The sequence below is a fragment of the Cavia porcellus genome, unplaced genomic scaffold (assembly GCF_034190915.1).
Source record: "Cavia porcellus strain 051 isolate PalLab524CR breed Dunkin Hartley unplaced genomic scaffold, mCavPor4.1 scaffold_1, whole genome shotgun sequence".
Classification (NCBI taxonomy): Eukaryota; Metazoa; Chordata; class Mammalia; order Rodentia; family Caviidae; genus Cavia; species Cavia porcellus.
In genome coordinates this window covers 201,795,732-201,821,247 of record NW_026947484.1, presented here as the reverse complement: position 1 = coordinate 201,821,247, position 25,516 = coordinate 201,795,732, and the positions used below count along the sequence as shown (strand labels likewise).

Below are 25,516 nucleotides of genomic sequence, written 5' to 3'. Positions count from 1 at the left end.
AGGAGTAGCTCAAACGCAGAGAAAGAATGTGTCATTCTTGGAAACAGGCTGGTTGCTTGGTCACGGCAAGGAACTGGCCCCTGAAAGTGCCCAGAGCACAGGCACCACCCACAGCCCTGGGGAGATGTGTGAGCTGGAGCGCATCTTACTGGGACACCTCCGCGATGTGCTTGTGGCGTAGCGCAATCCACAGGTCATCGTCCTCATCTAGGAGCACTTCCTTCACTCGCGCCTCTCCAATGCCACTGGTCTCATACCTAGGGAGAAGATGGACTCAGGCAGTCCACCGGCCACAGCATTTACTAGGCCCCCTCTGCATTGTCATAAATAACACCAGCCTGATCTTTAGCTGCCAGGTGACCAAGCAAATGCTCCTAACATGCTGGTTAGGTCAGCTGTGGCAGCTGGAACCCCAGCAGAAAGTTGGCACTTTACTCCAAGCCAACAAATTGGTTAATACTTCTGCGTTGGCTGGCCTGAGAAGCCCCATCCAGGGCACGAAGTCAGTTACGGTGGCTTAGGAGTTGTATATAGAGGGGAAAGGTAAGGCTCCCGTTTGTCCCTTTCCGGGACAGCATTGTGACAGGATCCCCAAATGTGTGGTGGCAAGATGGCTGGGACAGTTCTCTGCAGCAGGCCTGCAGCATGGCATTACACATGAAATCAGAAACCGCAAGAGAAGCAGAACTGCCGGGATTGGGAGGGAGAGGAGCTGAGAGTCACTTAGTTTCAGAACCTGCACTTGGAAACCACTGCCTTTATGATAAAAGTTATAGAATAAATAACACTAAAGCCACACCATCTGTTTCCATAAAAATAAAAATTGGTTTTTAGACACTGAGATGTTTTGTTTTGTTTTGAGATAAGGTCTCATTATGTAGTTCAGGCTAGCTTTGAACTCACTTTGTAGTCCAGGTTAGCCTCGAACTCCCAGAGATGAACTCTCAGTGACCCTCCTGTCTCATCTTCCCCAGTGCTGGGACTATAGGTGTGAGTCACCAATGCTTGGCTCAAGACATTGAGTTTTTGATCAAAAAAATATTTTTATAATGAAGAAAATGGTTCCACTATACTCCATTACATTGGTTAATATATTCTTTCATATTTTGTGATCTATAATTAAGAACTTTAAATTATGAGTAAAATAAATACACTCAAAACATGAAATCAACCTAATATCCTATATAAGCAGGCTGGGAACTGAGGTGACATACGCTTCAAACTAAAGACCCAAATAAAGTTCCTGTCCTGTCCTTCCTAGAAATGGCATTTAGAATCAGAGAACTCATGGCAAAGTTTACAGGTATATTTGAGAGATTATGTCTCTGTTTCTCATAGGATTAAGAAAAATGCTCTTTTTCTCAGAGGCATTCTCAGTTCATCTGCAAAGCTGCAGTCAACCTGGAGTCTATAGCACTACTTACTTGTAAACGTCATTTTCAATAGGCAGCAGATCATAACTCATAGCCTGAAAAGTCAGTTCATGGAGCACTGGGGAACTGGGGTCAAAGCCACGGTCCAGAATCAGGAGCTGGGAGCGTGCTTTGTCTGGACCCTGGAGAGAAAGAGAGCTACTTCAAAAGCCACCCCACCCAATTCAGCCTCTCCAACTAGTGAAGCCCCTCCTATAAAAGGCAGCAGGAAGCAAATCTACTAAAACAGTATTGAGAAATCCATTCACTGCTTCACAAGAGCACCAATATATCCCATGTGAGGCTCTGCTGCTTGTTACCTTATGAGGGCTCTTTGAAGCAGATCTGGCTGGGGCCCAAAGGGAGCCCTGCCCAGAAGAAGCCTGCCCAGGTTCAGCTACAAAGGAGGTAACCAACTATTTGTTGTGTGGGTGACCAAGAAGTCTGCAAGACTTGGGGCTCTCAATTCTAAATGCAAGGCAGTACTGGAAAAGTTCTGCATCTTTTTTCTTTTCTTTTCTCTTTTTTACTCCTTCACCCTCTTCTTTTTGGGGGGGGGAGTAGTGGTGCTGCTGGGGATTCAACCCAGGGCCTCACACATGCTAAGCCTGTGCTCTACAACTAACCTATGTCTCCAGGCCTCAGAGGCTTCACATGCTGACTGGAATGGTGGTTGCACAAATCTATGCCTGTGTTAAAACTGTACAGAACTGCATGCACACCAGGTACATGCAAAGACTAGTGAAATCTGAATGCATCTAGCAATGGTACCAATGAAAATGGTCAACTGTCTCTGTTCTTGTACCAGTGGGGGTTTCCCTGGAGGAGGGACATTCAGTGCTGAAACTGGGAAACTCTCAGCAAACAGCATCAGATCAGTCCCCTTGGTTGCTCTGAACATAACTGGCTCACGCTGCCCCAGGGCTCTAGACAGTGCATAGGAAAAGCAGCCTCACACAAGCTCTGTGAGCTGCAGAACCATGTTCCCCAGGGACTGTCAAAAAACACTGCCCGTACTTACCTCTCCCATTGTTGGGTCATCAGCTTTATAGGCATCAAGCTTGTCCTGGATTAGCTGAGCCAGCAAGGCATTGTCCTTGTATTCCCTGACAAAGGAGGAATGATAGTGAATGGTCCATGCACCCAAATGATGCAGACTGTCCTGGGAATCTGTAGGACAGTACGGGGAGAGTCAAAAGACATAACCACTGCCTGTGCTAGGTTTGTTTTACGCTAAGAATATATTCATATGTCACGTGATATTTATAAAAGAAAATAAAATACTTAGCTCATTCAGCTCAGTGCCTGGGAACATAAATGATTTTCTGGATTCTTCTCTTTTTTTTTTTTTTTTTTTGTCTTTTTCATTTTTACCGGTACCGGGGATCGAACTCACAACCACCTGCTTGCAAGGCAGGTGCTTATGCCGCTGAGCTAAATCCCCAACCCCTGGATTCTTCTCTTTTAAACACTATCTAATGGAAGCAGTAGTAGTCTTTCCAGGTAACTTTAGATAAACATATTTCAACAGGGGACCCGACCACTCATCTTTTTCCCATGACAAGGATGCCTGAGCTAACCTGTGTGGTTCTCACTTCCCTTGATTCAAATTCCCTTAGGTCTGCTTTGTTTTGCTGGCAAGTGATATTTCTGTCCATAGTCACAGTGAGCCTGTGAACCTCTCCACTTGGCTAATTCTGACAGTGCTTCCTGGGCCCCACCTGGCTTTGCAGATGGTAAGGAGCTGCAGCCCCAACCTCTCAACAGCGCCACTGCTAGCCTAAGTTCCCACTGCTCTGTGAGGAGAGACAGCAAGGCCCATCTCTGCACCTCCACTAGGCTCTTGTCACTGAGTGCCAACAATGGAGGCAGCGGGTTCCAGGGCAGACATGAGCAGGAGCCTTCCTGGAGTCCCCAGTGACAGCAGGCAATGAGGTCAGCTACAGCACAAGGTCCCTGGAACCACTGGGCAGCCAGCCCCGATCCTCGCTCCCCCTTCAGCCTACTGTGTCTGTACTGCCTGGGTGCAGGCTGTCAGACACCACCCTTCTCTCCTCTCCCACTGAAAGTTGGAGGACTGTGGCTGCTGGGGATTATACCCCCCACAAAGTATCTTACTCTCAAAAACCTCTGCAAAGATGATGCTTGCTTTTAAAGGTTAGACAGAATTAAAAACTAAGAAATCAGGGCTCCAGTTACATGGAGGTTTAATTATACTCTTTTCTGAGTATCTTACTGTATTTCACAGTAAGATTTGTAATTTATCTTTTAAATAAATGAAGACTGAGAAAAAAATAAATGAAGATTGGAAGATGTGTGTTTGTGTGTGTGTGTGTGTGTGGTGCTGGGAATGAATGAAACCCGAGGCCTCCCACATGCTAGCAAGTTTGTTCTATCACTGAGCTGTATCCCCAGCCCTTAGAAGACAAAACCCTAAATTTTTTGTTGTTGTTGTTTTGTTTTTAGTACTAGAATTGAACCCAGGGCCTTTGCACTGAGCTATAGCCCAGCCCTCATTTTCATTTTTTGTTTTAAGACACAGTACCATTAAGTCCACTAAACTGCCCAGATTAGGTTTGAATTTGCAACCCTCCTGCCTCAGCCTCCTGGAGTGCTGGGATTACAGATATGTGTTACCCATATCTGGAGGAACTTCAAGACCAGAGGAAGATGGGGCGGGAGGAGAGAGTTCCTCTCCTGGTGACACATAGGTTCCCACTCTTAGCAGACTGTGTTGTCTTACCCCCGATACCGCACAGCCGGGTACTCCTTCAGGGTGGCACAGAGGGTTGCAATCTGCTCCGCCAGACGCTCCAGGATAGGGTTTTTCATCTGAGCCTTGTGGGGACTGTAGAAGCTTTGGAAAGAGTCAGCAGAGTCCAAAGAATACACCTGAACAGAAAATATTGGCATAATATGTGATCATGAATGGTGAGTAGTCATCTCTGCCATAGTGGTGATGGACTTTGGGATGTACTTCCACTTTTCTCAGTGCCAGCTCTGCCCTGAACACTTGGGAACTGTTAGTGACCAAAGAATCCTGCCTTTGGAGAGTCTGTAATATAGTAGGGAAGGCAGAAAATAAATAGAATGAAAAGTAAGTTGTATGGCATTAAGAACTCATAAACCTACGGGAAACTAATATAGCAGGGACAGAGTGCCCAGGTGGGCTGGCACGGAGGACAGTGGGACCCACAGAGGCGATGTCCAAAATGAGGCATTTTGCTACCAGCAGGGGACCTCTGGGGAGGAAATGAGTAGTGCCAAGGACCCAACTGTGAGTCTAGGGTGTTAAGAAGACAATAAAGAGGCCAGGAGATAAATCAGGAGGTTGGTGTAAGATCACATAGGCCAGTATGAGTTTAGTTTCAATAAACAAGGAATGAGCTGGAAAACTATACCACTACTGTGGGCAGGTAAGAGGACTTTTTTTTTATAGGTTTAATAGTATCATGTTCACCAGAGATATAGCTTAGTTTCTAAGTGCCTGCCTGGCAAGCGTGAGGTTGTAAGTTTGATCTTCAGCACCCTCCCCCCCAAATCATGTCTCAGTAAAATGTTCTAAGTACTCTGTATTCTTTCCTTTCCTCATTCTCCTCTTCATTTCTTCCCCCTTTCTCCTCCTCTTCCTACTTTTTTTTTTTTTTTTTTTTTGGTCTTTTTGAGACAGACTGACCTTGAACTTGCTTTGTACTCAGGCTGATCTCAAGCTTGTAACAATCCTACTGCCTCAGCCTCCTGCATGCTGGGATTACAGACATGTGTCATCATGCCCAGCTTTTCTCTCTCTCATGAAAGGATCTAGAAATTTAAAATTCTTACTAAATCTATCAGCTGTCTATACTCTCTCAGGTCCTCACTTTTATTTATTTTATTTTACTTTATTTTATTTTGGTCATGAGGACTGAACTCAGGGCCTTCACACTAATCTACATCCCTAGCTTTCCACTCCACACACACTTTTTGAGACAGGGTCTCACCCCATCAATAGGTTGCCTAGGCTGGTCTCAAATTTACAATCTTTCCACCTCAGCCTCCTAGAGCACTTGCACAGATTGGATTATTGATATGGACTGCTATATATGACTAACATTTTCCTTTATGTAAACTACTCTGATCTCTTTAAAAAATAATCTTTAAGAAACATTTGTTAGCTGAGTGTAGTGGTGCATGCCAGTAATCCCAGCACTCAGGAGGCTGATGTATGAAGATTGTTGTGAGTTTGAGGCCAGCCTGGGCTACAAAGTAACTCAAGGCCAGTCTAAACTGCATAGTGAGACCCTGTCTCAAAAAGACCAAAAAAAAAAAAAAAAAAAAAAAGAAAGAAAGAAAGAAAAGAAAAGAAAAAAAAGAAGAAACATTTATTATTTTCTTAAAATTTCTGAAATATTGCTGGGCATGATGGCACATGCCTGTAATTCCAGGAAGCTGGGGTAGGAGGACCCCAAATTCAAGGCAAGCCTGGATAATGCAGTGAGATCCTGTCAATAAATAAGTAAATAAATAAGACTAGGATAGGGGTGATGAGCCTGTGGCACACATGCTTCAGTGGGCACACAAGCCAAGTTACCCTAGCATCCAAGTATCAGATACTCAAGTTTAATAGCAGTGCCGGCACTTTGCAATAAATAAGTGGGTTTTGGTAACAGTTTGGGCACTCAGTCTCTAAAAAGTTTGCCACCCCTGGACTGGTAGTACTTGCCTAGCATGCAGACGGTCCTTAGTTCAAAACCCAGTTTAAAAAAAATCTGAAACGGGATGGTTGGACCTGCTAAAGCTGGATTTTGTTGAATCCAGGTGGTCACAGGATTCACACAGAGGAAAAAATTTCTTTCCTTCAAACAGGAAAACAGCTTTAAGCCAAGTGAGAAAAAAAATGAGACATTTCTAAATGTTCACACTGCATCTTTTCCACCCCTCTTCTTCTAAGAATAGGTTGCTCTCTGGTTCTAAAGCTGATCCATAAAGATCCAATATGCCACAAACATCTTTTACCACCACAAAATGCATAAAAGTCCTGTGGTATTTTTATTCTTCATTTGTTAGGAAAAGATATTTTTAAAAGCCTTAAAAATATAAGATAAATTTGGTATATTCTCTCACAAGCAGCTTCACCTTTACTGGTTTAACAACTTTGTTTTTTTCCAAGGGGAGAAGTTTGCTGCTGTGGCCTTTGGTGCATGAAACATTAACAGCTAATGACGGTGACGACCATCTGTTCTTGTAGCACGTGACAAGCCAAGGTTATCTCCAATAAAAAGAGTCTCCTTGTGGCAGATGGGATGCGCCTCCCCTCCTCACCCTCCTTTTAGACAGGCTACTTTTGGTTATCCAAGGAGTCAGCCAAGAGGAGTGAACACTAAACTAGAATGATGTGCACCCAGAGAAAGCAATGCTGGCTGATATGAAGTCAGAAGTAATCGGCAAGTTAGATGAGGGCATCAGGCAGATGCCTATGGGAAACCTTTTCCATTATAAATACACATCCACATACAACATGTCCTTTGGCCAATTCAGAACTCGAAACTTCCCCTGCTTTCTTTATTATACCCCACCCCACCCTCTCAGAGCTTCTGGTAGGATAATCCCCTGCCCAGTCTCACCTGGGATTCGTATGGGAGAAATGCAATGTTGATTTCCGTCAGTGTTTTGATGACTTTGGCTGCTCGAGATTTTACCAGCTCATTAAACAGAGCATCTGGACAAGCTGCAAGAAGGAGAAAAGAATCAGTTTCCCTTTCCTTTGCTGGTTCATTTAATAGCTACATTATATTCAATGATTCTTTATTATTCAGATTTTTATTTTATGTTATTTTATTATTTATTTATTTAGATAGGACCTTGCTATGCAGTTCAGGCTGGCCTTGAGTTCACTATGTAGCCCAGGCTGGCTTCAAATTCAGCAATTGATCACCTGCCTCAGTCTCCCAAGGGCTAGGATATAAGCATGGATCACCATGCCCAGCTCTTATTATTTAAGTTTTTAAAAGATAATTTGAAAATTCATCCTATCCTAAAATATCCTGTATCTTTAGGTTTAAGAGGAATGGAAAATCACCTGTAAGGCCCTCAACAAGTCACAGATATACAAAGAGCAATAGACTGAGATACTAAGAGCTAATAAAAACTATTTTCTGATTCCAAAGAAAAGAGGGGAGGGGGCAGGGGATTTAGCTCAGCCACATAAGCGCCTGCCTTGCAAGCAGGCAGTCGTGAGTTCGATCCCGGATACCGATAAAAACGAAAAAGACCCAAAAAAAAAAAAAAAAAGAAAAGAAAAGAGGGGAGGATGAACCAGAAGAAATTGTTCAGGGAAAAGGAACACTAGTACATTGTTGGTGGGATGGTAACCTAGTACAATTACTATGGAAATCATCTAAAATAAAAATCTAAAATAGAAATTTCATTTGATTTAGGTATTCCCCTTCCAGTTATCTTTCCATAAGAGTTAAAATCATTATAATACAGGATACACGCATACTCCTGTTTATAACAGCACAATTCATAATAGCTAAATCTTGAAACAACATACTGCATCTGTCCCTCAACAGATGAGTAGATAAGGAAAACACAGCATTTACAGCAAATGGAGTGCTACACTGCCATCCACTTGAGGCATTCATAGGCAAATGGAAGCAAACCAAGGACATAATAGTAAGTGAAATAAGTCAGATACACAAACTCAAATATCCCATGGTTTCTCTTATATGAGAAACACAACAAAATAAAAGAGAAATAAACAGGAAATAAGTTCAAATATTGTCCCAAATTACAAGTTCTATCGTTTTAAAAATATTTAATATGCATGCTAATTGGCTTCATTTGTACTAGTTTTCTTAGTTCATTGAAAAAGAAATATTTGTGTTATCTTTTTTTCCTAAGAATCTTTTTGATTTGTATCTTGTACTCTAACTACTTTGAAGACAAGAATAAATAGTGTAGTAACATGTTTTTCTCTTATTACTTGATTATGAATTTTTTTTTATTTTTTCATAAAATAAAAAGAAACTGAAGTGATTAAGAGGAGATAAATAAAGGCCTTCAGTATAACCAAGTACCACACTTAACACATTTATAAGAAGGAAAAATAAAAAATCAGCAGGAAATGTGATGCAGGCCCCCATCTTCCCTAAAACCTTAAGGACCAGATGCACAGAGTTCCCCGGGGTGGGGACCATGACTTTCAGCAGCTGTCCCAGGCCAAAAGCTTCAGCTGTCCAGGAATGTGCTCCTGATCTGCTGTCCCTATTCCTCTCTTTGTCACACCTGCTCAAATACTTCTGACTATTCTGTGCTAAGCCCTTCCCATTTCCTCAGTGGTTGCTTGGGGAGATCTTTCTCTAGAAAGAAGGTGAGGTGAAGCCACTGCTGTCTACTCTGTAGCGTCTCACCTCTCACAGATTCTCCCTCTAGGATCCATGCACAACCCATACAAAATACAAAAACCAGCTCCAGGGCAGTGAAGTAGGTTCTACTGACGCTAAGACCATTGCATGGACCTCACTGTCAGAAACCCGCTGGAAATGCACTAAACGTCAGAGTGCTGGCTGCAAGTCTGTGCACAAAACCCCAAGGCAGCAGCAGGAAAACACTTCTGTGCGAGAAGCCTCTGGTTTAGGAGCCCGGCGAGGTTTCTCATCAGGAAAAACTGCATGACCTACCAGGCTTGTATGGGTGTGATTATTTCTGTCTCTTACACAATTTACCTTCCAACGAGAAAATAAAAGATCAGGACACCTATGGCAACAACGTGTCTCTCCCCTATTGATCTAACCCGGTTTGGGTTCAGCCCAGTTGGGCAGAAAGGCAAACCTGGCCAGGCAAAGGCAGCTCACCGCTACTTACAGTCCGTGAAGAAGACGTGTGCAGCCCGGTATTTAGCAGTCGGAGGGTCCTTAAAGTCACTGATGAGAGAGTGCACTGACTGCGGACAGAAACAAAAGAGGGTGCTAAGGGCATTACAGAACCAATGGGACTGAGAACCGCACTGAGTGACATCCAAGTGGTGTCAGGCTACCTGCACAAGACAATAGAGGGTTTTTATTGACGTATAATTCTAGCACTCATGTTCTGTCAGTCAGGTTCTCAGCATTTGAAACCAGGATTGTTTCAGAGTTTAGCTCACTGCAGAATGACAATGTGAGTGCCACAGTACTTGAGTTTCTGAGAAGAGACCCATGAAACAGGGCAGAAACCTTGTGGGAGACTCATGTTGATGAAGCTCTGGCAATGTAGCTGCGTCTGCAGGAACTCACAAGTAAGTGAATTTTCAAAAGTGATAAGAAAGTGTGAAAATCAGAGATCTTTCTTTGTGACAGGGTCTAGCTAAATGGCCCACCTGGGCTCAAACTAGAATCTTCCTGCCTCAGCCTACCAAATAGCTGGGATTATACATGTGCAACATCATGTCTGGCTCAGAGGAATTTTTTAATACAGGTAAAAATGCAATGTCCATAATCCTAGGTCTCAGGAGACTGAGGCAGGAGGATCAATGCAAATTTTAGCCTGAGCTATGCAGTGAGTTCAAGGTCAGTTTGAACTATATATATCAAAAGCCTGTCTCAGAAAACAAAAACAAAAACTAAATTAAGAGATCTAAACTAGCTGAGCTGGGGTGCAAACTTGTAATTTCAGCAGTTGGGAGGCTGAGGCAGGAGGACTGCTACGATTTCCAAGTAAGCCTGGGCTACAAAGTGAGTCCAAGGCCAGCCTGAACTGCACTGTGAAACCCCATTTTAAAAAGACAAAAAAAAAAAAAAAAAAAAAAAAAAAAAAAGACAGAAAGAGAGACAGAGAAAGAGTTAGTTAGTTAGTTCTAAGATAACTACCAACCAAAGTAAGGGCATAGACTTGGAATCTGGTTAACAATCCTTCAAAATTAAGGAAAACAGGGATATTAACTGGCCATTGATGAAATAAATCTGAAAATCTGAAACAAAATACCAAAGCCAGAGGTGGATCTTCTGCCTGAGAGGACTGCAAGAGGGAAAACTAATGATCCAGGAGATAGCAGCTCTGACTTTCTGCATAGTTGCTTAGCACAAAAGGTTTAATACACCTTCACTTCCCATCATCTGACCTCCCGTGGATCACATGCTTAAACAGATCAGTGCATTAAATGCGTGCTTAACCTAGAAACTCGGGGTGCTGTGCGCCAGAGATCCCAAGCCCAGCACGTGTAAGCCAGCCTGAGCTCTTCTGGGAGGATTTACCTTCTCGGAAGGAGTGATAAGATACACGGCTTCCAGGCTGGGGAGCGGTTCTCTGCGCTTGTTGATGTCTTCCACAACTAGAGGATAAAACAGCCCACGGTGAATAAGAAAACATGACTAAGGTCATAAAACTAGAAGCACCATAGACAGGCCACCTTCAGACTGGCAGGTCAAAGGGTACAGTAGGAAGGAAGAAAAAGAATCTTCACTCCTTCCTTAAAGTTAGCATATTGCTTGGATATGAACTCCAGTGTTTCACTATGACCAAGATGTTAGAAAACCTAATTTTTTCCCCCTTGAGACAGGGTCTTGTGAAGTTGCTGAAGTGTCCAAATTGAGCTCAAACTTGCAATTGTCTTGCCTCAGTCTCCCAGAAAACTCAAATCTTATCACACTCATCAGCTCTCATTTCAGTTTAAGTAAATTCCTTTGCTATAAGAGGAAATGGCAATGCTGACTCATCCTGTCAAGGTTTCTTTAGCTTCTCCTCATCTGTCCTAAATAATCTCAGTTCCTTTAGAATTTCCATGATGGGTTTATATATCAACAATTGGAAAGTTTTACCATTTTCTTCTGTACATCAAATCAAGACATTCCAAACATATCCTTTATGTAATGCCACTCCGCTCAGGAGGTCAGAGATGAAGCGTGCTGTTCTGTTAAAGCGATCCACAGGCTCTGGACTACAGTGTTTCCTTTATGACCATATCAGCTACTTTGCCCAAGAAAAGCAGCTCTGGAGAGCTTCCTCATCTCAGCAGCCACCCGATACAGTTTAGGGTGTATAACCCATATCACACTGCCTGATGGCTCACACAGAATGTACAGCTGTGTATCATTCTTTCTACATGGACATTTAATATAAAAAAGGCATCACTTTAGAAGTATTCTTTGTAACATTTATAAAAACTTTCACGCCAAATAATCCCCTAACCATCTACTTTACTTTTGGAGCCAGCACAGTTCACAGTTGTGAACTTTTTAATTTTCCTAAATGAGGACATATTTTGAATCCTGCCTTTGTGGGGAGGGAAGAGTTGTCCTATCACAGGAAGTCAGTGACAATGTCTAACATGGATGAATTAAGAGATAATAGTATAAAATCTTTTACTTAGAAATATATATACAAAAAACAAAGGAAGAGCAAGGTGATGGCTTTAGGGCTGTGGATCCCAGAGGATGTGGACAGAGTATTAAACTTATTAAATTTCATTTGACTTTTCCCCCTTTCTCTGCATTTTTTTCTCTGATAGAGAAAAATAGAGTTTGTCTGTCTGTTTGAAGGGGGTCTCATTATCCTGACCAGATCTGCAGGCCTTGGGCTCAAATCATCTTCTTGCCTCAGCTTTCTAAGTAGCTGGGACTATAGGTATGTTCCACTATATCTGGTTGGGGGGAAAAAGTTACAAAAATTCAGCCAGAAAGCTAGCTATGATGGTCACATTTGTAATTCTAGTTACTCAGGAAGCTTCAAGACCTTCTTAGATAAGTTAGAGTTTCGAAAAAATAAAAAGTTGAGATGAAACTCAGTGGCAAGAGTGCTCACCTAGTATGCATGAGGCCTAGTAACACACACACACACACACACACACACACACACACACACACACACACACACCCCACTGAGGAAAATAACTGCAAGCTCAGAATAGGAGCAAGCCTGGTCAAAAAACTGACTTGGAACCAAAGCATGGTACATGCCTGTAATTCCAGAAAGTTTGAGACCGGTGGGATTACACAGTCAGTTCAAAATTAGCCTGAGCTACATCGTGAGATCTTGTCTCAAAACACCAAAAACAAAACCATGCTACTCTTGACAGCTATGTCCCATCTGGGACCCCTATGCCAACATTCTGGGAACTCTATTACCCATGTGGATACACATCATATCCTCACTGGCTTACAGGACACAGATACCTACTGCGTTACTACTCTGCCAAGGGTTTTTAAAATTAGAGGTGTATCAGCTGCCACTCCCCCAGACAGGAGCTCCTATTTCTCTGCGTCCTCGCTGTTTGGTACATCTGTGGTAGTGGCTCACTATGGTTTGCATGGGGTTTTCCTAATCACCAACAAGGTGGGCATTTTTCATATATGCATTGGCCATTTGGATTTCTTCCCTTATTAAGTCTCTGTCAGGTAGACCATCTTCTTTTCTTGACATAACTTTTCCTTCAACATTAACTGACAGCTAGGTGCAAGGATGCACTCATGAACAGGTAGCCCGGCTCTCCCTTAGGGGCCAACAGTCTTACCACTTAGGTTTTAGCCAACAAGAATAACTAGGAGAGAGTGTCACTGCCCTGCCCCATGTGCTACGCTTACTTGTTATCCCCTCAGTCATGATGTCTGTCATCTTGCAGCAGGAAGACAGCATTCTCATGCTTAACTGGTCCACCACCAGCACCTGGAAGAAAACAGAGGTCATGAGCCACATGGCATCTGCTGATTCTCCCATCAGGTACTGCGCTGGCTTCAGAAAGCACTAGAAATGCAGCCTGTGGGAGAAACCACATTTCCTATGGTCCAAAAGTTTACAGAGACACTTGTTTGCTTTTACTGCCCTCCCCCCAACCTAACCATCTAGGAGTTAGGATTTCCTCAATTTGATTTGACTCAATTTCACAAACTTTTTTTGAAAAAGCTTTTGGTCAGGTTTGAGATGCATGCCTATAATCTTGAGCTGATGCAAGATCACCATGGGTTTGAGGTCAGTCTGGACGCCACAGTATTTTTTGTTGCTGTTTTGTTTTGTTTTGTTTTTTGAGATAGGGTCTCTTTACATAGCCTTGAACTCGTGGTGTAGCCTAGGATGGTCTTGTTAAGGGCTCAGTATCCAAGGATGTGCTCAAACTTGTGATCCTCCTGCCTCGGCCTCCTGAGTGCTGGGATTACAGGCACGTACCACTTTGCTTGGCCATAGTGAGTTTAAGGCCATAGTAGTAAAATTACATAGTAGTAAAAATTACATTTCATAGGGCTGGGGATTTAGCTCAGAGGCATAAGCGCCTGCCTTGCAAGCAGGCAGTCGTGAGTTCGATCCTGGTACCGATTAAAAAAAAAAAAAAAAACTGTAAAAAAAAAACAAAATGAAATGAATTTTTTTTTTTTTTTGGTCTTTTTCCTTTTTATCGGTACCAAGGATCAAACTCACGACTGCCTGCTTGCAAGGCAGGCACTTATGCCACTGAGCTAAATCCCCAGCCCCTTCTTTTTTCTTTTTATTGGTACCAGGGATCGATCTCATGACTGCCTGCTTACAAGGCAGGTGCTTATGCTGCTGAGCTAAATCCCCAGCCCCCATTTCATTTTTAAAAAGTACTCAAAAATGCAAAATGAAGGAAAAGTCATCTATAGTGTCAATGTGGAGAGATAATCACATTAGTGAGTATATATTTTCAGCTAGGTGTGATGGTGCATGCCTGAAATCCCAGCCTTTTGGAATGTGGAGGCAGGGGGATCACAAGTTTAAGCACAACCTGGGATACTGAGCCCTTAGCAAGACCCTGTCTTAAAATAAAAATCAGAAAGGTCTAGGAATATAGCTCAATCTTAAGGCCTTGGGTCTACTCCCCAGTACCATACTAACAAAACTTGCTTTTAAGAGAAGCCAAGAAGTATCCATACATAAGACATGGCATGGAAGGACCTGATGCAGGTGTCATGAAGAGTACTACCTTCCCGAGCACACATATCATCTGGTATCACACTATAGCACTGTGCAGTCTGCAAGAGCAAGAGTGCTCCAGCCCTGGCCTCAAGTCTCACACCTGCACTGTTGGGTGAGCCTTCCGGGAAAGAGAAGCCTCTTTCAGCCTACAGGAAAGAGAGGAAGCCAGCAGTTAAAGCAAGGCTGTTGTTTCTTGTCTTTTAATGACATAAACCAAGGAGGTGATAGGCACCAGACACATCTGGGCAGATAAGTGTGGACAGAAAGCTTTCTGTTGCAGTACCAGAGCTAATCAGTTTCATTTTATGAAGCAGCTTCCTCAAATAACAGTTCAACATTCCCATGCCTATAAATCCATTTCTGATGGGAGGGTACCGGTTCTTGATAATTATAATAAAATCCATTGCCCCTAGAATTAAAGATACTCAAGATGGCCCCATGATAGTGAGGATGGATGTGCTAACCCAAACAGAATTTTACAGGGCCAGAGTGAGGCTTCCAAATCCCTTGGTGCTACGCAGCTCTATTGTTTCCAGGCCCCAGTAGCCTTGCACATGTGAACTCCTGACCACAAGAAAACATAAGGCAAGAGTGGCTGGTATCATCCCTCGGCACCACACAGAGATGTTCACATAAAATTTGGTCAGCATGGCTGGGAAAAACAGAGTGATGCTGAACAGCCTGCCTGTGTTCCAGTGGAGGCCCATTTGACTAGGGAGAAACATTGAGGAAGCCTCTTCCACCTCCCTCCCACCATCACTGGTAGGCAACTAGAGGTGACACAGGCCAAGATGATAACAACTGAAGCAGGGAAGCAACCTGACATGTATGTTATTTGACTTTGCAGGCCTGGGTAACTATTTAGAGGATAACAATATGCAATATAGTAATATTGTGGATTTTCTACTGTCCTATTACTGGTTTTTTTTTTTTGGTTACTGGGGATTGAACTCACAACCTCGCGCTTGCCTGGCAAGCGCTTATGCCACTGAACTAAATCTCCAGCCCTCTATTACTGTTTTGTTTCATTTTGTTTTTCTGTTTTATTCCCTTTAAAATAAAATTTAAAAATTAGCCAGTGTGACACCCGGCCCTGGGCAACAGAGACTGGAAATGCTGACGACATTCATGGAGGACAGCATTCTGTGTCAGTCACTCCAGGAACCTAAGGCTATCTTCAATTTGACTGGTTTCATATGGATTATAGTTTCCAACACTGCCCTAGATGATGCAGGTAAAACTGACAGATGTTATGTGAATATATTAGTCTTTTTTTTTTTTTTTTCTGTCTTAATGTGACCAAGAGAACTTGGAACTGAGATCCTATAAAATGAAAGGCGATGTAGACTGTCTCCTCCAATTTGTGAGCCTTTTGTGGCTTTGGTCACAACAAATCCTTCACTCCCGCCTGACTCTTGCTGTCCAACTCTTATTTTTCCCACATGAACTCAATCTTACGACCATTAATTGCCTTCTTTACTTACCTTCCATTCCCCCTTCTTCTTGACCTTCTTGATCACATCATGCATGATTTCTAAAAAGGAGGGTGAAAGAGACAGAACTTACATATTTGAAGGACTTCCACACCTGTCTATTGTACTAGGTTATTTTCTTTTAGATTCTGTTCTCCAGTCATGCAACTTAGCAATCTATCAATTGAATCCCAGTCAACCCCCCATAAAGATAATCTTCTTCCTGTCACCTTAATTTAGTGGTTCTCCAACTTTTTGTACTCAGGGCTTCTTTGTACTCTTAAAATTTGAGAACCCAGAGAGGGTTGGTTTAAGTGGGTAAATACCTATTAGTATTTGCAATATTACAAATTAGCTATCTGGGCATGGTGGCCTATAATCCCAGAACTCAAGATGCTGAGGCAGGTGGATCACTGTAAGTGTATGGCCAGCCTGGGCTACATAGTGAATCTGGGCTAGCCTGAATTATATAGAGAAATCCTGTCTCACATACATACATAGATATGTACATATGCAAGCAAGCAAGCAAGATGTGGAGGCACACACTTGTGACACCAGCACTCTGGAGACTGAGGCAGGAGGATCACTTTGAGTCTGAGACTAGCCTGGAGTTCAAGGCCAGACTGAACCACATAGGGAGACCCCATCTCAAAAACCCTAAGCAAATAAGTAAATAAAATTAAACTGAAATTTTAAAAAATTGATTTATTTAACATAAAAATAAACCCAGTACATATTAACACAAGTGACTTTTTAACAAAAAATAACTATTTTCCATAATAAAAAATTTTAAGGGAAATGTTGGCAGTGTTTTACATTTTTGTAATCTTCCTTAACATCTGGCTTCACAGGAGACAGTTGGCTGCTTCTGCAGCCAATCTTCTGGGAAACACACAGCATCTGGAAAACTCTACTCATAGATGGATGAGTACTACAGAGGCAAATGACATCTTAATCTTTGACACTTTTGACCCCATGATCCTCTAGAAGAGTCTTGGATTTGAGGACTGCTGCCTTAAAAGAATAAAAGCTTGTGACAATGTCTCAGACCACCGGGGTCTCCTCTAGCTCCAAAACCAGATGTGAACAGCCATTCCGAGGCCTCTCTGACTCTGACTACCTCTGTGGTGCACTCTCATCACCACTCCAGCAGCCCCAGCATCTAACAGCCTCAGAGGTTTCACAAGAAATCTGATACTTGCCACTCAAAACTCAGGGAATGACTCAAAGGCCTACAACTCTCAATTAGCAAGTGCATTTCAAACATTTAGGGCATTCTCAAGGGCCTGATGATTCTAACTCTGAGGGTTTTGTTTGGTTTTCTTTTCTTTTCTTTTCTTTTCTTTTTTTTTTTTTTTTTGTCTTTTTCTATTTTATCGGTACCGGGGATCGAACTCACGACCGCCTGCTTGCAAGGCAGGTGCTTATGCTGCTGAGCTAAATCCCCAGCCCCATTGTTTTTCTTTTTTACTTTTTTGAGACAGGGTCTTTTTTAACCCAGGCTGGCCAAAAACTCAAGGCAATCTTCCTGCCTTAGCCTCCCATGTGCTGGATTACAGGCATGCACTCCAAACCTAGTTCTCTGACTCTGTTTTTGACTATCTTCAATAATCTGACGTGTCATAGACATGATCCGAGGTTTTTAGTAACTTTGTCTTCATTATTTAAAAAGCCATATACCCACTGCAATAAACTTGAAAAACACAGAAAATCACAGATGAAAATATCATGTATTACTTAAATACTTACAACAACTAAAAAGAAAAATCAGGGTCGGGGATTTAGCTCAGTGGCATAAGCACTTGCCTGGCAAGTGCAAAGTTGTGAGTTCAATCCCTGATACCAAAAAAAAGAAAGAAAAAAAGAAAAAAAGAAAGAAAGAAACAAAGAAAAGAAAAGAAAAATCATCTATAATGTTACCAAAAGAACCCTGCAAGTTCAAGGCCAACCCAGGCTTCACAGTGAACTCAAGGCTAGCCAACTTGAAATGCATTACGTCACTTGAAATTTCTTGCCAACTTGAAATGCACTGTTCACTACATAGCAAGACCCTGTCTCAAAAGACAAAAGGGTGTGAGAGCGACCTGTCACCACACTGATCGCTGGGATTGATTTGGCTGACCTGGCTGGCCAGGGAGATGCTCCTTCCTCCCTTCCCTCACTACTCCATGTGTGACCCTCCTAAAGGCTGCACTCTCAGTAGAAAACAACCACTCTCAAAAGAGCAGGACCATTTCATCAGTCATGGAACACAGACCATTTCGTCTGTGTTCCTCTTCTAGAACCTCCAAAAAACAAAACAAAATTTAAAAATCTTGCCAACTTGAAATGATAATTAACATTTTAATTTCCTCTGTACTTTTACACAGTGAAAATCATATTGTATATATAATTTTGTATTATTCTTTTGTATTATACTCATTCTGTACCATACTCAATTTTGTATTACACTCATTTCTCTGTTAATAAAAATTTCCATGGATTTTATATGCCTGCATGATAGTCCATAGTTTAGTTAAAAATAGTTCCAGGGGCTGGGGATTTAGCTCAGCAGCATAAGCGCCTGCCTTGCAAGCAGGCAGTCATGAGTTTGATCCCTGGTACCAATAAAAATGAAAAAGACAAAAAAAAAAAATAGTTCCAATAGCCATTTAAATTATTTTTCATGTTTGGTGGTGAAAAATTAGAAACAAATAAATAACACAGCAGTGATTAATGAGCTCACATTTGTACAACAAAATACTATATACCAATTAGAAATAATGACATGGGAAAATATGTATTCATGCATTTACTCTTTCATTCAATAAATGTTTTATTGTGTAATCACAGTTTGCCAATCACTGTACTAAGCACCAGGAACACATAAGATCCATTCAGCTTTGTGGGCTTACTCTCTAGTGAAGGAAGCAGTCCCTCAAGAAAAGGAATGGTCACAGCTTCCAAGTGCTCTGAAAAAGATAAGGTACTACGAAGAAAGAAGAAGAAGAAGAAGAAGAAGAAGAAGAAGAAGAAGAAGAAGAAGAAGAAGAAGAAGAAGAGGAAGAGGAAGAGGAAGAGGAAGAGGAGAAGAAGGAGGAGAAGGAGGAGGAGAAGGAGGAGGAGAAGAAGAGGAAGAAGAGGAAGAAGAGGAAGAAAAAAGAAGAAGAAGAAGAAGAAGAAGAAGAAGAAGAAGAAGAAGAAGAAGAAGAAGAAGAAGAAGAAGAAGAAGAGGAAGAAACAAAGCAGGTGTGGACAGGGGATAGCCCCATAAACAGAAAACTGAACAAGGGTACCCTAAAGAAGTCAGGCTTGACAAGGAAGCCAGCCAAAAGCTGGGGAAAGAAGAGAAACAAACACAAAGGCTTGAAGTAGAAAAAGGGAAATGTGCCTGTTAGGTTCTTGGAACCTCAAATGGAACAGGTTGGGGATGGAAGTCAGACCATACAGGACCTGCGGCCTTTGGCAAGGAGCATGGGTTTATCTATTTATTTATTTGTACTAAAGATTGAGTCCAGGGCCTTCACACTGAGCTACATCCCCAGTCCTTTTCTTATTTTTTATTTGGGGACAGGGTCTTGAGAAGCTGCTACATAGCCCAAGCTGGGCTCAAATCTACCAATCCTAGCTCAGCCTCCCAGAGTACTGGGATTTACAAGTGTGTGCTGCCATGCCTGGCAAGGAAAGTGATTTTACTGGAAGGGCACTACAAAGGCACAGAAGGCAGGGAGGTGATCTGTCATGCTATGGAGAGGAGAACAAGCACAAAACACGGTCAAGGGGCCTTAGTGACAGTCTGAGCATGACTGGTGGCAGCACATGGGCAGATGTGATGTGTAAATGTGTCACAGGTAAAACTGACAGGGCAAGCTGATGAGCTGGATGAGAGGAAAAGAAAACAAACATGCTAACTCTTAATTTCAGGTTTCAGCAAAGAAATGATGAAGAGACATTTTGAGACATTTAGTGGGAAAAGAAGTGATCAGTAAGAGAATACTAGTTCTATTTGAACTTTCTGTTTTTTAAGACAGAGTCTTGCTATATATTCCAGTCTGGCCTCGAACTCTCAATGATCCTCCTGTCTCAGTCTTCTGAGTGCTGGGATTACCAGTATGTGCCACCACATGTGGCTACTTGCACTATTTTAAGAGGAGATGACTAGTGAATATTCAAGGGGTGATGCTGGTAGTAGAGGTGACTCTGGAGTTTAGCAGAATGACCTTAGTTGCAATTCACAAATTTCAAAGTCATCATCCAACAGAAATAGTAGCCAAGATTGGAGAAATCCCTAGCTCTGATAAGGTGGGTAAGATACAAAACATGGGTCTTTCTTGACCCTGACAAACCTTTCAGTGAAACAGCAAAGATGAAGCCAGGCTAAAAGGGAAGAGGAAGAAAGGCACACAATTCTCAACAGGAACTGTTGCTGAAAAAGGCAACAGAAAGAAACATGAAAACTAACAGTACAGACAGCGATATGAAAGTAAGGTAGGGGGGTTTTGTTTGTTTTTAGGGATGAACACTGATTTAATGATGAAGGCAGGACACAAGAGAAAAGATGGAAAACTAAGCTGAAAAGTTAAACCGAGGTTCCTGTGAAGGCGGCAGTGGCTGGATTTGAGACACAGGGGAGCCTCAGCCCAGTAGGCAGCAGAATACTACACTACATCAGCAAGGAGGAAGGCCACTTGCAGGTGGGCTTGGCGATATGGTGGCAGGGGCTTCCCTGTTGAGATGAAGTCACTGGCTGATGAGGAGAGGGGCTACGTACAGAAGGTTGAAGAAAGGAGATCTCACGTATCCTCCCAGAGACTGGAGAAAGTGAATTTACAGTGTGTGGCACTCATGAACACAGTCCTAAGAGCTAAGAGCCCAAGACCATGCTTTACAATGAAACCAAGCAGCTTACTTTGTACACATGCATGTAGTAAGGTTTCCAACAATGTTCAGACATGGACGGCTAGAGATAGAGAAAAGGAAGGTTTCCACTAAAGTTAAGAGTTGTCTCAGGTGAATCAGAGGGGGAAAAATCCCAAATACTACATAAGGCTTTGGGGAAATGGCACAATGGTATATATTTGTAATTCTGCCACTCTATAAAGCTGAGGCAGGAAGATCACAAATTAGAGCTAGGCCTGGGTAACTGTGACTCAGCAAGAACCATCTCAAAATAAAAAACAAAAAGGGCTGGTGACATATTTGAGTGGGAAGGCCCTAGGTTCCATACTTAGTAGTAGGGGGAAGAAAAGGCTACAAGGAAAAAATGCATAGGTTTTCGTTTGTCTGTGTTTTCAGCAGAGTCTTATAGTCCAGACTGGCCTTGGACTTTCTATGTAGCCCAGTTTGGCCCGTAACTTACCATACTCTTGCTGCTGGGATTACAAGTGTGTGTTCACTATGTCCAATTGAGAATAATTTTTTAAAAGCAAATATGCATAGGAAGATTACAAGAATATATGCCAGGGCTGGAGGTTTAGCTCAGCGGCAGAAGCAAGGCAGTCATGAGTTCGATCCCCAGTACCGATAAAAAGGAAAAAGAAAAAAAAAAAAGAATATATACCAAAATGTTAATTTTGTGAGGTTAAAATTATGATAGATCTTTGTCAACTTATGACTTCCTAAATTGTTCCAAGCTTTCTTTTTGGAGGGAGGAGGGCAGTTTGAAACAGGGTCTCATTATGTAATGTAGACTGGCCTCAAACTCCCAGCAATCCTCCTGCCTCAGCCTCCTAAGTGTTGGGATTACAGGTACTCCAACTTTTTGCATAGAAAATATAAAAGTTCAGCTTACAGACATGGTGGTGCATGCCTGTAATCCCAGCACTTGGGAAGCTGAGGCTGGAGGATCTTTGCAAGTCTGAGACCAGCCTGGGCTACAAAGTGAGCACACAGCCAGCCTGAACTGCATAGTGAGACCCTATCTCAAAAAGACAAAAAGAAAAAAGAAAAGAAAAGAAAATACAAAAACTCAGAAAAAAGCATGTTGAATGTTGGGCTTGTGGCTTAGTGGTAGAGGGCTTGTCTAGCACACATGAAGCTATAAGTTTAATCCTTGATATCAAAAAATAAAATAATAATAGGTCAGTGAACATTGTTGTGTCTGAGGTTGTTCTGTTAAAGAGAACTTTCTGGGTATGGAATGTAAAGGTTAAAAAGTATAAGCGTTGGAGCTGGGGATTTAGCTCAGCGGCATAAGCATCTTCTTTGCAAGTGTGCGGTCGTGAGTTCAATCTCTGGTACTGATAAAAACGAAAAAGACAAAAAAAAAAAAAGTGTAAGTGTTGTAGGCTTTTGATAAACTCAGCTGTATATTTTCCCAAAACATAATACTCTCACCAATACTGTATGATTCTGTAAATTAACATACTATTTGATAAAATAATGCCTTGAGGCTTATCTTAATCTTTGCTATTAAGAGAGTAGAAAACCATATAAATCACTGTCTTTATTTCAACTTATTGTACCACTGAGGATTAATATATTTTGGTACTATAAATTACTTCAAACGCCCTAAAGTATATCTTGGTTATGACATCTTTAAGTTAGGGAAGGCAGATAATCAAACCAAGTATTGCAAGTGTTAAAAACACATAAATAACTGCTACAGCTGCAATCCTTCCTACAAAGTTACTTCCTTTCCAAGATTCTCAGAGCATATATTTGTCCTGGGTATTACTAACAGCCAATTCTAACCCTGCCCTACATTTTTTAATCCAATACCAAAAAAGGAAACAAGGATTAGAGCCCATCTTAGCATAAGAATCAAACAGGCGGGCTACATGTAATCCTTGGCTATCACCTTCCCTCTCTGTTGAGGTCCACTGTATGTAAATAGACCCTTCTGAAGTTGGTCCAGGCTGGAAGTCTCTTTTTTTTTTGTACCAGGGATCGAACTCAAAACCTCATGCTTGCCATGAAGGCACTTATGCCACTGAGCTAAATCCCTGGCCCAGAAGTCTCATTTCTATGCATCTGCTCTACTGCCCACCCAGCCACTGTAGATGTGTTCAAAAGACCAGTGGCAGCTCTGATCATGCCATCATACGAAGGACCAGAGTCCTAGTGGACCCTGCTCCCCTCTTGGCCAAATAGGTAGAAAAGTAGACCCTTTACATCACATCCTCTAACGTTGTGTGACTCCCAAACTCAGTAAGCCCTGCAGCCCTGAGAAAAGTAGCAAGGGACCCAAGATTATCTGGAACAAGTTCAGATGCACACAATATTACAACTGGAGTCTCCAAACACAGGCTATAGAGTTACTGTAGGAAGCACACCAAAGCTCTGCCCTTTACAGCCCAGAGACTCAAGACTGTCCCACACAGTGACATACGTCAGGGCGTGTCAAACGCCTGACATAACATGACTATTATTAGATGAGCCGAAAGCTTGGGAGAAGTATAGTGCAAGTCTTCAAAATCATAAGCAGCCAGGTATGGGGGGCACACACCTCTAATCCCAGCGCTCTGGAGGCTGAGACAGAAGGGTCGCCATGAGTTCAAGGCCAGTCTGAGCTACATAGTCAGACACTATCTCAGACAAACAAGCAAACAAACAAACTAATGAACAACCGTAAGTGAGTCACAGTCTATACTCAGTAGCCCAGAGTACCCCATACCCAGAACAAATGCCCTAGGGTCCTGCCTCCCCCTTCTCCGGCTGGAGAGTCTCACTTTTTGGTGGGAATTAAGGCAATCTAATGTCAGACCACACCTTCTCTGTCTTTTTTTTTTGGTAATGGGGATCAAACTCAGGGCTGCACGCTCATCATCAGCACCAGGCAGGCACTTATGCCACTGAGCTAAATTCCCAGCCCCCACACCTTCTCTTTAACCAACCCAAAAGACAGGGAACTCCCACTTATTCTGGTGCAACAAGGAAAGTTCCAAAAGCCACCCTCTGAACTGAACTCCAGGCATAAGGGTTTAAAACTCAGAACAGTTTCCTCAATCCTCAGGGTTAGTAAAAATTGCCTGGCAAAGCACTAAAGTTAAGACAGACCAGGGTTTAAAATCCAGGTTCAAGGGGCCTGGGGATTTAGCTCAGCAACATTTAAGCACCTGCCTTGCAAGCAGGTGGTCATGAGTTCGATCCCTGGTACCGATAAAAAAAAGTGGACTTAAAATCCAGGTTCAAGGCTGGAGATTTAGCTCAGCGGCATAAGCAACTGCCCTGCAAGCAGACGGTCATGAGTTTGATCTCCGGTACTGATAAAAATGAAAAAGACCAAAAAAAAAACAAAAACAAAAAAAAACAAAACAAAAATCCAGGTTCAAGTGTCTGCTGACTGTGGGACCCAGGGCAAGTTTATTTATTCATTTACACTTTTTTTTTCTTTCTTTTTTTTTTTTTTTTTTTGTCTTTTTCGTTTTTATCAGTACCAGGGATCAAACTCATGACCGCCTGCTTGCAAGGCAGGCGCTTATGCCGCTGAGCTAAATCCCCAGGCCCCTCATTTACATATTTTTATGGTGTTGGAGATCTAATCCAAGGCCTCCTACAAGCTAGGCAAGTGTACCACTGAGCTGTACCCTAGCCCTGGACAAGTTCTGTATTTCTTAACTTCAGTTTTCTCCTCTGCAAAATTAAAACTATAATAATTTAATGACCTACTGTGAAGATTGAGATCAACTGCCTGGTACAGTACCTGACACCTATGAGGCATTCAAGAAAAGGTGATCCTGTAGCCAGCTATCTTGAACTGCATAACAAAACTCTGTCTCAAAAAGACAAAAATTAATAAATAAATAATAAAATTTCACTTAAAATGAAAAAACAAACGGAGTCACAATATGGATACAAAGGAATTAGAATTATCCACTTACAGAAATCAAAAATACTAGAAATTTTAAAATATACAGTAAGGTGGCAAAAAGGAAGTATGTGGGTCTGGAGAACACTGTTAACACAGCCACAATACCCGGATCCCAGCAGGACAGCTCCGCCACACCCAGTTCTCCTGGGTCAGCAGGTGGCTCTCCCATCTGTCATCTGCTCTGAGACAACATGGCCACTTGTGTCTCTTGTTCTCCCTGACAGCACTCGACTTCCAAAGATGGCAACCGTGTCTCTGAATTTCTCATGCTGGGTAACAAATGTCTTCTCATTGGAAGAAGTTACTATTCAACAAGATGATACGAGACGGTGCAATAACTCCTTCCCTAGAAATTTCCAGGCCTCTAGAAGCTTCTGATAACTTAGCTAGCCGTGGTGGCACATGCCTAGAATGTCAGCTCTCTTAGAGACTGAGGCAGGAGGATGGCAAGTCTAGCCCAGCCCAGGTAACCTACCCACTTAGGGAGACCCTGTCTCAAAAATAAAAAGGAGCTGAGACTGCAGCTCGGTGCAAAGGACCTTGGTTCATCCCCAGTATCAAGAAAGAAACTACTGGTTTCTTACAAACCACTTCAATTTTTGGTTCTTACGTAGTTTTTCAAGGACTGTTACACTAAGAACAGAAGAGATCATAAACTAGGTTCCAGGCCCCTGTGTGGGCAATGAGATCTCCTCTGAAGACACCATCACCTGGGCAGCAGAGCCACTGAGCAGTCACTCCACAGTCGAAAGGAGCTGCTCCCTCAATGCCTCTCCAAGTATTCTTTCCATGCACATCCTGCCCATGGCACGAGCGTGGACTAGACCTTGAAACTGAACCCCAGCAGCCTTTTCTCCATTTCAGTGCTACGGTCACCTTGGTACATAAAGCGAAGTGATTCAGGTGAATCTTTTGGTCAACAAAGTTCAAATCTCTGCTCCTCCAACTAACAGCTGTGA

The 25,516-nt window shown here is 42.4% G+C and overlaps 1 protein-coding gene across 2 annotated transcripts in view; it reads right to left on the bottom strand.

The window, feature by feature from the left end:
* Stxbp1 (syntaxin binding protein 1) overlaps positions 1–25,516 on the bottom strand; it is a 69,304-nt gene that overhangs the window by 20,928 nt on the left and 22,860 nt on the right. For both annotated transcript variants that reach the window (XM_005004019.4, XM_003470627.5), the window contains exons 2-10: positions 15,779–15,828; positions 12,950–13,031; positions 10,625–10,701; positions 9,258–9,336; positions 7,016–7,119; positions 4,156–4,304; positions 2,434–2,518; positions 1,425–1,555; positions 150–257 (exon numbers count right to left, since the gene is read on the bottom strand). In XM_005004019.4, coding sequence (XP_005004076.1) covers positions 150–257; positions 1,425–1,555; positions 2,434–2,518; positions 4,156–4,304; positions 7,016–7,119; positions 9,258–9,336; positions 10,625–10,701; positions 12,950–13,031; positions 15,779–15,828 — 865 coding nt within the window. The remainder of the gene's footprint in view (positions 1–149; positions 258–1,424; positions 1,556–2,433; positions 2,519–4,155; positions 4,305–7,015; positions 7,120–9,257; positions 9,337–10,624; positions 10,702–12,949; positions 13,032–15,778; positions 15,829–25,516) is intronic.